The 14,657-nt window shown below is 38.2% G+C and overlaps 1 protein-coding gene across 1 annotated transcript in view; it reads left to right on the top strand.

The window, feature by feature from the left end:
- The first annotated feature begins 480 nt into the window (after positions 1–480).
- The window catches only part of LOC137267561 (pleckstrin homology domain-containing family G member 5-like), a 197,341-nt gene continuing 183,164 nt past the window's right edge, over positions 481–14,657 (top strand). The window contains exons 1-2 of the mRNA XM_067802043.1: positions 481–581; positions 5,333–5,378. Coding sequence (XP_067658144.1) covers positions 5,363–5,378 — 16 coding nt within the window. The 5' untranslated portion in view covers positions 481–581; positions 5,333–5,362. The remainder of the gene's footprint in view (positions 582–5,332; positions 5,379–14,657) is intronic.

Genomic DNA, 14,657 nt, shown 5'->3' with positions numbered 1-14,657 from the left:
GAACATCGAGCTAGGTAGTAAAACTGGAGTAAGTGGATAAGTTGCGTTTTTTTAATGACCTTATAATCCATCCGTACCGTGAAAAGCCCGAGCCCAGTCTTTCTTGGTTTGTACCTGACATATTTTACAGACGAATATACACGAATACATTAGTCGCAAAGAAAAATAAAATCTGAACACCTGATGGTTGAAAAATAACTTAAGTAAAAGTCTGAAAAGTACGTGTCAGGTTGTAAAATAACAACAGCTTAAGGTGGGAGTGAAATATCTTCGGTAAGAATCGGGTGTAGCTAAGCGAATATAGCGACTTATTTTACACATTCCTGACTCAAACCTTGGTCCGCTCCAACGTTTCAACACCGAGGAACGTTTATAGTGGACACGACAGATCATATTGCACAGAAGAATGTCCACCGTCGCCTTCTTGTGTGGGGTTGACAGTATTCTTTCCGCGCCAGTGGTCACGAACTGTGACGTCACAAACTCCTCGAAACTTCCGTTGTAAATAGACACCGCCGACTTGGATTTATAGCATTACCCGGCGTGTTTCTTATGTCATTGTTTCTCAAGGATTCTAACAGGTGAGTACAACAGTACGGCAGTCAGTTTGTATCCGAGAATATGTCAGTACCGCGAGAAATGATAACAGCATTTAGATCAAACCGCGCACCTGCACATTCTCTGTGATATAACGTGTGTATTCCCCAACAGGTGAATGAGAGCTATCGACCATCTCAAAGTTTATGGGATTTAGGCGCGGTCAGGACACTATTCCGGGTGTTGTTTTGAATGACGTTATTTTATTGTTACATTTCTGGCTAGATGTAGTTATCAGATATTGATATTTACCAGTTGTATTCTTGGAGTGAACGGATTCACTGTTACCAACAATGAAGGGTGATAGTAACGAAGTTGAATAGGGCGGGGCAGTTAAATATAGGCCATAGTTATTCATGCATGGTTGTCAGATTTAGAACTGATGAACTGAGATTTCGGGTGCACATTAGACTGCCTGGAGCAGGATGTTTATTTGTGCCACCATTTAAAAGGTACCTAGAAACATTACAGCTAAAAATGACCAATGATTGCCTTAACAAATGCTTGATCATGACCTCAGAAAACAAATACACCATGTTGATATTTCAGGCTTATTAAATGTGATAATCTGTATCACATCAAAGTGATGGTTGACATGAAGTGTTTAAATGATTTTTTCTACAATAATATTAACAGGATTTTACAAGGTTTATTTTCAGGTCAAACAAGATCATTACAGGTGATTGTTGGCAGGCTGTGCATTCATTACAAGATACTAGTGTGAAAGTCCTCAATTTGTTAGTTTTGTCAAGATAAATATTTAATTACTGACCAGTGCCTCAGGACACTTACCCGTGAAGGTCCCGGGGTAGAATAGGCCTTCAGCAACCCATGCTTGCCATAAAAGGCGACTCAGCTTGTCGTAAGAGGCGACTAACGGGATCGGGTGGTCAGGCTCGCTGACTTGTTGACGCATGTCATCAGTTCCCAATTGCGCAGATCGATGCTCATGTTGTTGATCACTGGATTGTCTGGTCCAGACTCGATTATTTACAGACCGCCGCCATATAGCTGGAATATTGCTGAGTGCGGCGTAAAACTAACACTCACTCACTCACTCACTCACTCAGGACACTTATTTTGTGAGGGAACAAAATATTTAGGGTCATCCATACAAATATAATAATATGGCAATAACATATTTTTATAATGTAATAAAATATTTTTACACTGGTAACTGTGAAAATAGCCTTGCCATGATAATATTGAAATAGATTTTTATTTGACCAAATCAAAAAAAGTAAATTATCATCTAAATATTTTTTTATCTACTTACCAATCCATATTGACCTTTAAAAATGATGACAAAAAATCCTGTACAGTATGTATATTTGATTTAATAAAATTCATTGAACAATCATGATTTTCTCCATACAAACAAGACACCTGTGTGCCACTGGTGACAGTAAACAGGCTAAAGATGTTATTCACTTTCACCCTTAATAGTTTGTGACACTGTTAGTGGTGTTGGGGTAGTCTAGTGGTTAAAGTGCTCACTTGTTGCACCAAAAACCGGGTTTGGTTCCCCACATGGGTACAAGTTGTGAAGGTGATTTCTGGTGTCCCCCCACTGGGATGTTGCTGGAATATTGTTAAAAGCAATGAAAGACTTAACTAACTCACTCACTCACTGGTATGTTTCAGTAGTATATTTGAGGCAAAACAAAGTCAAGCAACTCTAATAGCTCTGTGCAGCTTCTCCTATAACTTAAGAGCAGAGAAATTGCATGAAATGGGGAATTTGGTTTGGATTTCTGGGAAGAAAATGTAATAATTGGTTTATTTCAAAGTGGGGTGGTGTAGCGTAGTGGTTAAAGTGTTTGCTTGTTACTACAAAGACCTTGGTTTGAAGCCCATTTCTGGTGTCCCCCCACTTCACTCACTTATTCACTTAGATAAAAAATGTTTGCTAGAAATAAAGATTTTCCATGGATGTATTTCTATTATAGGATATTTTATTATATGATGTTTATATAGTGCACATATCCACACAATGCTCAAGGCACTGGATTATGTTTCCTCTATCACTGGATGCCAATCTCAGTGGAACATCGTATTATCAATATCAACTCACAGGGGAGTATACAAACTCTTGCTGGCACAAGACCATCAACTTTATTATGACTTGCTCATCCTATTGAGGTATTTAAGTTCCTGCAAGAATGTAATTAGCTGCATGGGCATAACAGAACCAAGTTGTGGGTACAGATAACTGTTCATTCCAGTCGTGCATCTACAAGTTCTAGGTTTGTCAGCTGTGTGCTTTTTCTTTCCAAAGTGGAATATGTGTCAGACCAGCATCACTCCAGGTTTTTCTCCCACATTAAGCAGACATACCATGATATATACTGGACAAAATAAGTTAGGATATTGGTATTTTTATGATATGTTATCAGTTTGTCAGAATACATCATTATTCATGATTTCAAAACATACAAGTATCCCTAAATTACGGCGAAATGTTTTTGTCTGTGTAAGTCGAATACCGTTCTTTGTCAATGTTGACCTTCATCCCAACTCATTCTCTCTCACTCCTGGAGCACTGCTTCAGACAATTGGTTAAAGCATTTCCTTGTTATATTGAAGGCCCATGGTTGATTCCTCTCCTTGGATTTGGGGTGATGGGTTAGCCTTGTGGTTACAGTGTTAGTCTATCAGGCCAAAGTCATGGGTTTGATTCCCCATGTAGTTAAAGTGTTTAAAGCCCAATTCTGGTGTCCCCTGCTGTGATACTGCTTTAATATTGCTATAAAGCAGTGTAAAAATAAATGCACTCATGCCTTCCATTTGTATATAATGGGTAAAGTCCATTTCTGCTCCAATATTTCACTTTAGTCAATTTCATTTTTCTTGGGAGAAAGTAGTTCCTTTGTGATGACTGAAACATAGTCTTAATTATTGGAGATGAAAGGGCTGAGCTGAACTGGTGTTTGTGGCATGCTGACTAGAGTTATGCCCCTTTGACTAACTGTCTGCATCAATTTGTATCTGAACTTGTCAAAAGTTAATGAACCGGATGTACTTCTTAAGCCATTGACTTCTATTCACTACCTTTTGGGTAGTTTTAATCCAGTCTTAGGGGGCATTTGATGAAATGTAGAATGTCCTGTTTCAGGTGCCATCTGTAAGACATATCCACAGTTTGAAATAGCAGCTTATTGAAATAACTGAAGTTAAAGTGTTGCATTGTAGGACAATCTATTTATTATTGATTGGCCTCATTTCTTCTTTCTTTCTGTGTGTGTGTATGTGTATGGGTTTTTTTGTGATGTTTACTGCACATAAACTGGGGCAGTGTGGTGGTCTAGTGGTCAAAGTAGTTGCTCATCACACTGAAGACACAGGTTTGTTTCCTGAAATGTGTACAATATGTGAAGCCTATTACTTGTTGAAAGAGGTGACTAACATGATTCAGGTTCTCTGACTTGGTTGACACATGTCATTGTATCCCAGCTGCTTAGATTAATAGTCATGCTGTTGATCACTGGGTTGTCTAACTCAAATATTCACAGACTGCTGTCATCTACCTGGAATAGCTAAGTGTGGAGTTAAACAACAAGCAAACAAACAAATCAGCGTGATCAACCCAGTCCTGATAAACAATATTTATTGCAAATAATAATTGTCTGATGACAAATTTGCAATGATTTTTCCAGACCTGATCAGGGAGCAGGTTTATTTTGAGCACCAAACACTTCTCTTTCCATAAAATGTTCACTAAATATTTTTTGCCTCATATAAATAATGTGGAAAAGGATATATTTCACTCAAATGCCAGCATTTAATTGAGATTTTTGGGTTTACTGTTAAACTATTATTTATTTATTGAAACTGTTATTTACAGTTATTTACTGTAGAGTCATCAAAATCAGAGTTAGTTTGTGTATAAACAGTGGTAAATATTGGCTTTACAGCTGACTTATGCTAATTAATGATGTTAACATCATCGCTGGCAACTTATGAACAATCACACACCAGTAATTATTATTGTTGGGAATTGGTTAGAACCTCACAACTAATGATTGGTTCATGATTGCTTGTATCATCGAAAATAATTGTTTAGCATCATTAATAAAAATCCCTGGTTATGTTTGCTAATGCACAAAAAATTGGAAAAAAAATTGCAGGTCTTTTGTTTTTTCGCAAACTGCACTGTGCACAAAATGCATGTACATGTACAAATTTCATATCTTAAAGAAGGACTAGTATACATGGTATATTGGGAACATAAATTTTATGGAGTCTTTAAGATAAATTCAGTTCTGTAGCGCTTATGAAATGTAACAGGCAAGACCAGAATTGTGAAAAATATTGTTAATGCAAACAAGTGTTCCAGAATAGTTGTTTGTGTTTGAATATGAGAAAACACATGATTGATTACTTGGTTGTTTAGTCCCTGAGACCAATCTTCGATTATTTTAGTTGATCGGACCACTACTGCTGTGCTACTAATTATCGTCAACAGCCGATTGATGTCATCTGTTTATGTCATTAACATGATTAGTAACTAATCACAAACAATGCATAGCATCACAAATAATCCTTTTTGTAACCAGGCAGATCATCAATAGCGTTGTTGTATTTGTCCCAGAGAGCAGAGACGTTTTTGATGCTGTTTACTGTAGGAGACGATGGCTCTTGTGCCATCACTGGAGGCAAGAGGAGCCATGATGTACTTAAGGATGTAGAATCAGTTGTTGACATTTTGTGACAAGGAACATGTTTTTGTCTTCAGATGGTGATGTGAAGGAGAGGTTCGACCAAGATGAACACTGTATCAGGTAGATATTTTATGTTTTTTAACTTCTACATATGCTCTGGTCTCTTGTCAATACATGTCATGTCCTTAAGCTGTGTCTATTTATAGCTGTGACCTATTTTAATGTTTCATTTTATGTGAAGGCCTGGTTCATAGTAGAAGTTTTGTATCCATTAGCTGATCATTATTCACACGTGTGTGTGTGTAAGTGATTTTCCCTATCAGCATATACCCGTTAAGATCTGGGTTAGAGTTGATATTCATTCATGTTGTAAGAGGTACCTGATCAGGTCGTCAGACTTGGTTAACACACAACTTTGTATCCCATTTGGATAGATTGATGCTCATGCTGTTGACCACTAGATTGTCTGGTCAGGACTTGATTTTTTACATTCTTTGTTCATACTGTTGATCACTGGATTGTCTCGTCCAGATTTATTTACATACCGCTGGCATATTGCTGGAATATTGCTGAGTGCGGCGTAAGACTAAACTCACACACTCATTGTATTAGCATGTATTCATTGTTAAAATTGTGGCCTGTTTCAGAAGTACAGAAGAACACATAATGAATATTTTATGGGTGTTTTATCTGTCTTATACAATTAGCACCTGTATACCACTTTTTTGTATTGTTTTAGTTTTGGTTACTGCGTATGTTACTGTTCCTGAAAATATCGACGTCATGCATTTTTGATTTTATTGAAACTGCTAGAGGCAACTGTGAAGACCCAGAAATGAAATGTTGTGACTCTGATTACCTGACTGACCCATGAAGTCTGGTGCCAACCCCATACTTTTATTAGTTTCAAGAGATGGGAGTAAAATAAGCTCTCAGATACCATTGTTTTTTCCTGTCTCTGACAGACATCAGTCATTCTGAAAGTCGACATGATGGCCTTAAGGTTCATTGAACACACTCTGATAAATGCTTTATCAGTTTGCAATTCTCTTCTGAAAATAAGAGGGCATAAATGCTTGGTATAAATCTGTACATGGTGTGTGCACGTGTGTGTGTGTGTGCTTGAGTGCGTGCATGCGTGCATGGGCATTCTCAAAGTGGAGAGCAGCGCAGCACACATAGAGATTTTCCTCTTCTGCAGACTCATAGGGAAAATAACAGATGTGGGTTAGGGTGTTTGGTAGTGAGGCATTGTGTGATGAAAAGGTTATATTTTATCTAGGTGGTAGTCAACATTTAATAGAAACTTTCTTAGTTTCTAGTCTCGGATAGATCTGGATGTTTTACAGATGTTGGCCTAGTAACTTTGAATAGGGTGCCATTAGCATAGCAGGTGTAGTGAGTGAGTGTAGTTTTATGATGCTGAAAGCAAAGGTTTAGAAGATTCTTTCAGTATTGCAATATGTAGTTATGACACTGAATGGGAAGATGTTCGCTGGATCCTCATTCATATAGAAACATGTAAAAAACACCAAGGGTGGTAGGGAAGCCAAGTTATTAAAACGTCACACCAATGACTTGGTTTCGATTCCCCACATGTGCACAATGTGTGAAAAGCCTGTAACTGTGTGAAACAGTGTAAGCATTTCAACATGTCAGTTAACTTTAAAAATGGGAAAAAATACTAAAATGAAACTCCACAATATACCTTCAGTATAGGGCACTAGTTTTGGTTTCTTTCCAATACCAAAGCATGGTAAAAAGGCTTTACACAATGTTGAAATGTGCATGCATTATATGCATTTGTATAGGTAGATGCAGTAAAATGTTGCATTCAGAGGACGCACAATAATGTCCATTGTTCCAAATTCGTGACAAGAAGTACAAGACTCCTGTAATTAAGGTAATTGCTACTATACGGTATTCTGCACCATTGTGTTACTAGAAAGAACCCTCACATTTCCAGTAAGGACCTTGAAATCAAAAACTTTATAACACAAGTAAGCAGCTGAGAGAATGACATGTCATGATGTTCTTCAAAGCCCTGATTGTGTGGGGATAATTGTACATGAGACCGAGTTACTTAAAAATAAGCTGTGGAATATATTAGCTTACCTGTTATTATTTTTTAAATAATTTATGATTCTGCTTTAGATACCTTATACATGACCTGTGTATTAATTGTGCTAATGCAAATATTTTTTTTCTGTTTGTATACTTGTTTGCAGTTCTTTAATTTGATAAAGTCATAGTAATAAAACTGTAGTTTCATATTCCTTCATTTTTTTAAATGGCAATTAAAAATTGTTAGTAAGATAGACGCGTGATTCCTGAAAACAGTTCATGTTTTTTATTGAGCCATGCATGGAGTCACACTGTTGAATTCTTAATTATGCAGACATACATGTGACCCTCTACCTTCACAGAGTTCTCCCATTGGCTTCAGGCACCAGCTAGAGGGGGAGGTGGAAATAGCTTTAATGAGAGCAAATAGTCACCAGTGTTGTTGTGTTGGTAACAATCACTGTTCTTGTGCAGATAGAGATCGCTAATGGTCACCATACCACAAATATCAATAAACACAGGCAGGGAAGGTATGTTAGTAAACATAATAAACATAGGGAGCAGATTATGTTAAATACACAAAATTATAATTTTTGTATGCCTTGTCAAAATATTTTTCACTAAAGCTCCTGGTGCAGGGTTCTAGGGCTGGAAATGTTCAGTGCAACCAGACAAAAATATTCGTACAGTATAATGTTCATTTGTAAATTTATTTATGATTTTTATCTTATAAATTGGGGAGCAAATAGGCTGTTTCATTATGTTCTTTTGGTAAACATGTAAAGTTTACTTCAAAAATAGTTTTAATTTCTAGTTTTAGATCGAAGTGTTATTTTTGTGTCACAAATGCAGTATTGGTATTGTTTATATTAATAGACAATAATAGAGCTCTTAATAACAGATTTTCCTTTGAAGTACTTTTGAGATGTTATATATTATTCTGCCTGAATGATTATTGATTAGCTTTTGATTTCTTTACTTGTTATAACCTTAATGTAAATTAATCATTGTTTGGTGGTCAAAGTTTTGCCTCATTATTCTGATGACCCAGTTTAATAGCCAATTAGAAGAATCGTGACTCTTTCATTTTCTCCATCATGAAAAGCATAGGTACTGATGATACAATGATGATAGTGCATCAACTCGACTCAATTGCTTACTCAAATGTAAAGTGTCACATCCTAATTCCATATCATGTTGTGTATTGTTCCCAAATGCCTGCTTTCTGTTGACTGATAAGTATAGGAGAAAAAACGCCTCCGAAGTTTTGGTAGAGAATGTAAACCTGAGGGGTAGGGAAATCCCGAGGGGCGTAGCCCCGAGGGATTTCCCGACCCCCGAAGGTTTACATTCTCTACCAAAACTGAGGAGAAGTTTTTTCTCTTGCTTATAAACCGTCATTTTAAATATTGCGTTATAAGGAATTAGGACCTCACTATACCGCGAACATTCGGAATGACAGCAATGTCGCAACTCTAATGCACAAGTTAGAAAACGCACGGGATTTTCACGCAGTGCACGTGTTTTTTGTGAGTGAGTGAGTTATATACCACGTGGTTACTTGAATCCGCTCATTGCTAACCATGGCAAACCAGAGCGAAGACGAAATGTTTTTAACACAGTCGCAGTTTAAGAAAGATGATGACAATGCTGCTGCTGCTGCTGCTGCTGCTGCTGCTGCTGCTGCTGCTGCTGCTGCTGCTGCTGCTGATGATGATGATGATTTTCTGTTCCGTTTCGCGGCACCTTTGACTGAGGAAGATATTGAAAGGAAATTATCTCGATGTGTTCCAAGAACGACAAGGTACAAAAATGATTGGGCGAAAGGAGTATTCAGGCGATGGCAAGAAGAGCGTCGGACGAGGTCAATGGATGCAAACATCGCGCTGTCGTCGTCCGTCTTGACTGAAGACTTGCTGGATATGACTGCTAAAGATATAAATACAGCCCTAAAGTATTTCCTATTCGAGGCGAGGAAAGTGGACGGGACTTGCTACCCAGCTGTTACTGTGTATGGGCTATTCACGGCAATAGCGTCACACTTGAAAGCTAACAAATCTCCTTACAATCTGATGGAAGGCGAAGAGTTCCAGGACAGCAGACAGGCACTGGACGCATGCATGCGTGAGAGGTCCACAGCTGGTCTTGGAGCAGACGTGAGAAAACCTACAGAGGTGATAACTCGAGACGAGGAGAACACTCTGTGGGAGAAGGGGGCTCTTGGAGAAGGCACGCCGCAAAAACTCCTGGACACAGTCCTCTACTTAACTGGTGAGTTGCATTTTGCATTTGATTTCCCTGTCGAAAAGTCGGATATTAGCAATTTTGGCATTTACAATCAAACCTTCACATCGAAAATAAATGTGATTAACTGGAACAAAATGCCCGACTTCACTTTGAGGCAAACCAAACCAAACAAAGTTTGGATGGATATTTTGAATCCCGTGTTAAGACCAAAATAGATAAACATTATATAATTGTGTACGGAATTTTATTTTCCAGGACTTAACTTCGCCTTGAGAGGTGGAAAGGAACATCGGAGTTTAAGACTACACCAACAACCTCAGATTACAGGCCCACATACAGACCAGAACGGCCGCAGGTACCTGCAGTATGTGGAAGACGTCTCTAAGACAAATGCCGGGGGAGTGAAAGACAGGAAACTGCAGAAGAAAAAGGTGCGAGCGTATGAAAATACCAAGAACCCGGAACGATGTTATGTGCGCCTTTTCATGAAGTACAAGTCACTTTGGTATGTATTAGATGTTTTCTGATATATTTCTGATACATGTTATACATTCTTTAGATATACCACTCATTTAATCACATCATGCGGGTGACTTGACCCATACTGCATGTAAATTGTCTTATAATTTTACTCCCTGATGATGATTGCACGCATTGGTTTAGGGGCATATAAATGACAAATGCAAACATTTCATACTTAATTGATTCTATGTCAACACAATTTAACTTTCCAGCCTACCATCTTCAACTCGAGCAAATGCGTTTTACTTCACCCCGATGAAGAAACCTAAGGATGGAAAATGGTACCTAGAGTCGCCCATGGGCCACAACACAATCCAGACAACGGTGAAGAGAATATGTGCTGAAGCCGGAATTGAAGGAAGGAAAACGAACCACTCGCTCAGATGCACTGCTGCTACCCGTCTCTACGAGGCAAACATAAGCGAGCAACAGATTTGTGAACAAACTGGTATGTAACTCAATGAATATCTGCAAAACACGAATGAAACTTGAAGTGACTGGGCCAAATTGCAATTTGGCGATTTTAAATGCTAGAACTTGTGATGTCAACATGTGTTATGGTTAACATGCCAAGATCCGGGTTCGAATCCCAATGATGGCCCCAAGCAAAGCGATTACAATATCATATAAATTGCTTTTCAAACGGTTATGTACAATTTGAAATGACTTATCAAGATGAATTCTTTTATTGTAGGTCACAAAAGCGAGGCAGTGAGGGTTTACAAGAGAACCAGTGATCAACAACAAGCAATGGCGTCAGATGTTCTCTCATGTTCAGCTCCAAAGAAAACTCAGACGTCTGCGACAGTGTCGGTTCCTACTTCAGAGGGAGATTCCGGTACAACACAAACTGTCGCTCACGGAAGTGTTACAATGACGTTCAATTTCAATTAAAACACTGTTGTCAGAGTTTTTGTTTTTCCTTTCCTGTGAATGCAGATTTCGGTGGCTGATCGCTCCAAACCGGTACTTTCGGGACGAGGGTTTACTCCTAGTAAAACCTGGGAATAGGTTTTACTTAAATCTAGTTAAACCTATTCCCAGGTTTTACATTGGGAGTAAAACCTCTTACCGGGTATTGGTGCAAGTAGAAAGGATAATGACCATTAAAGGCAGTGATCAGAATTAGGTTTATAAATCCATTGCAAGTGATTCTGTGTCATTTCCTGACCAAGAAATTTCTTTCTCCCCCATAGACCCATGAAGGGCCCAGGGTAGAATAGGGATTCATCAACCCATGCTTGCCATAAAAGGCGACAGTGCTTGTTGTAAGAGGCGACTAACGGGATCGGGTGGTCAGACTCGCTGACTTTGTTGATGTATGGCATCTGTTCCCAATTGTGCAGATCAATGCTCATGTTGTTGATCACTGGATTGTCTGGTCCACACTCGATTACTAGTATTTACACACCTCCGCCATATAGCTGGAATATTGCTGAGTGCGATGTAAAACTAAACTCACTCACTCACTCAATGTGCATGACATCATCGCATTGTCATGTCATGGTATACAGAATGTACAGTCAAAATGATATCTCGTTTGATTTCATGCATCCAATATCTCTTGTGCAACAGAGTTTTTTGATAATAAAAAAGTCACTCTTTAAGGCTTATGGGAGAATATTATAAAATATGACTGAATGTATTATAAACAAAATAAATAATGACAGTTGTATACATTACAAAAAATATCATATATAAATGGGTTTTTTTATCTTTCATATTTTCAGGATTACTGAACAAAACTCACTTTTGACAATGCATTGATTCATGTTCCTAAATTGATACAATAAACATGATAGTACTCAACATGGGTTCATCGACCCATCAAGGTAGACAACTCTGTACAGCCTAAATATCAACACACTTTATGTTATTCAGATGGTTGTCCAAGGCAGTTTATGTAGTGATCTAAGTGTTCAGGGTATATATTTCACCCACGACAGCTGCTATCCACCCTTTATATTGAACACTTGATGATATATTTTGATATCTTTAGCCCCAATATATCATATAGGACTTCAGGCTTTCGTGATAAAATTCTTCATTTGATTGGAGCTGTTTTTCATAAGAAACTGACAACCATTGTGACTGTCATACTTATTTCTTCGTGTATAGTTTCTACACATAATGTCTTTATTCATACACTTGAGAGGTCAAATACCATTTACTCTATTCTGTTATACTTGAACCCAACTGTGGCTCTCGGTGCTTGGCAAAGCAAATATTTGATACTATCATATTGAACTATGTCAGTTAGTGAGGACAGGCACATTCCAGATAGTGACAGAAATAGATTTGGAGGGGATTAGTGGGGGTGAGGGGAGGTGGGGGAGTTGTAGAGGGAGGGGGTTAGGTGGAAAAGTTGCTATTACTTAATATGTTAAAGTTACAAAATGAATTTTTGTGTGATTTTATATTTTTTTTTATGGTAAGGATATAATGGGTTTTTTTGCGATGATTAGATGTTTTATGAAAAAGGATAATTGCAGTGTTGGTGATTATTTTGATTATCGGAAATAATATTGTAATTTTGATGGGGACTAAATATACGTCAGTTGTATTCTTCAAACATCCTCTGCCATTGCTTATCAATTACCTGGTTAGACCCCTAATACAGAGCTGCTTCAGCCCTCTTAAGTTCACCCCATATGTTCTATCCCTGTCATACCTCATCTCTCTGTGTCTCATACTTTTACCCCACCTGTCTCATATATCACTGTACAACCTATCCTTCCCTGTCCTACCCATCCCTACCTTATGCGTCCTTACCCCGTGCCTGTCTTGTCTGTTCTATCCTTCCTTATCCTTTGCTTTTTTCCCATCCTTATTCTGTTTCTAACAACCCCTGCTAACTATCCCACCCCATCCTATCTATCTGACTCATCTCCCACCTTATTACATCTGTATTCAATCTATCCATGTCCTCCCCTTCATTATCCCATCTCTGTCATCATTTTTCCAAATCTGTCTTTATCCTTCACTCCTTATCCCAACTCTATCCCATCTATCCTTTTACCACCTCTTTTCCATCTTTCATTATCCTTCCCATCCTAATCCTATTCGTATAACCCTATCCTTCCTGCACAATATTTATTAATCCTAATCTTTTTCCTATATCCATATCCTATCTAACCCATACTTCATTATCCTTTTCCAAGTCTCTCCCAACTATCCTTATCCGAATTATCCTATCCCTTTCCCATCTATTCTTTCCCTCCTTATTCGATCCTTACCTTTCCTTGTACCTTCTTTGAATACCCTTCCCAGCCCCACCCATCGTGTCCCTGCCCTGCCCAACTCCCATTAATAACTGACTTAGTCCTCGGTCAGCACTGTGAATAGGACGTAGCAGTGAGATAAGTGGGATGTCAAGATAAGGAAAGTGACAGATCATAGAACAAAACCATGTACCCGGTCATAGTCCTAGTTCTTCCTAACGATATCATACTGGGACCCAATAAATCAGGGTGTTGTTCAGTTGTCCTCAACCCAGTTGGTATCCTAGATGTGGCAAATAAAATGGGGACGTGGATCGAGTATCCTGATACATAGAACATACCGAGACTGTCTTCAGTAATATTCAGACATCCTGGTTTTCTTATAATATTCAGTAAAGCTATTTTATGGGTATTTTGTAACTGAATGATAGAATCACCAGTAGACCTAGAAGAAAATGTTTGTTCAGCTTGCATGTACTTACTACTTATTTTATTAGACAATTACATATGGATGGGTGCTGAAGAAAATTTTCATATTGTGATATATTGTGGCGTGAAAGCCGACATTTCAGTATGCATTGCAATCTAATTTGCAAGAACTTTATTTTCCCCCCAAAAAACTAGTTACAATCAAGTTAATGTTTGATATTTAAAGCAAAAACACAACACAATCATTATGCTTGATAAATCTTATGAAAACACTTTTAATCATGACAACATAAGTAACGGTAAACATTCTGAAACCAAAATGCTGCCATACAGAGGCCAATGCCCTGGTTTTTTACCACCATTATAAATAAATTGTTCACCATGGGGTCCACATTTTACAACACATGACTTCCAATTAGACTAAGGCTTAGTCTCTGAATATATATATATAATTCTGACAGTAACAAACAAACCCATTTTAACTGAAAAGAAGCCCTGGGGGGATTTCTGAGGAAATCTAGACTTGCTTCATTTAAGGCTTTGGCAGTGCAGGGAAGACTTCGAAGTAGGGAAAATAATGTGGTGCAGGGACTGTGAGGCAGACTAGACTTCCAGTGGGAAAAATGGAAATATCTGAAAATTTCTGAGTGTTACCAAGCTTTCCAAATGCATGACAAAATAGTTTGCAATCAGTGAATCACACAGTATATGCCTCTATATAGCCTCCTTGCATCTACTTGTGACTTAGGTCCTTGGGTAGAATAGGGATTCAGCAACCCATGCTTGCCATAAGTAGTATAGGGAATGATAGTTCTGGCTCACTTCACATATAAGTGTGCTAAAGCTAAGCAAAGCTAAACAAAAGCTAAGCAAAGCTAAGGAAAGCTAAGCAAAGCTAAACAAAAGCTAAGCAAAG

The sequence above is a fragment of the Haliotis asinina genome, chromosome 16, assembly GCF_037392515.1.
Source record: "Haliotis asinina isolate JCU_RB_2024 chromosome 16, JCU_Hal_asi_v2, whole genome shotgun sequence".
Taxonomy (NCBI): Eukaryota; Metazoa; Mollusca; class Gastropoda; order Lepetellida; family Haliotidae; genus Haliotis; species Haliotis asinina.
The sequence above is the reverse complement of the archived record's forward strand: the minus strand, read 5'-3'. Positions and strand labels throughout refer to the sequence as shown.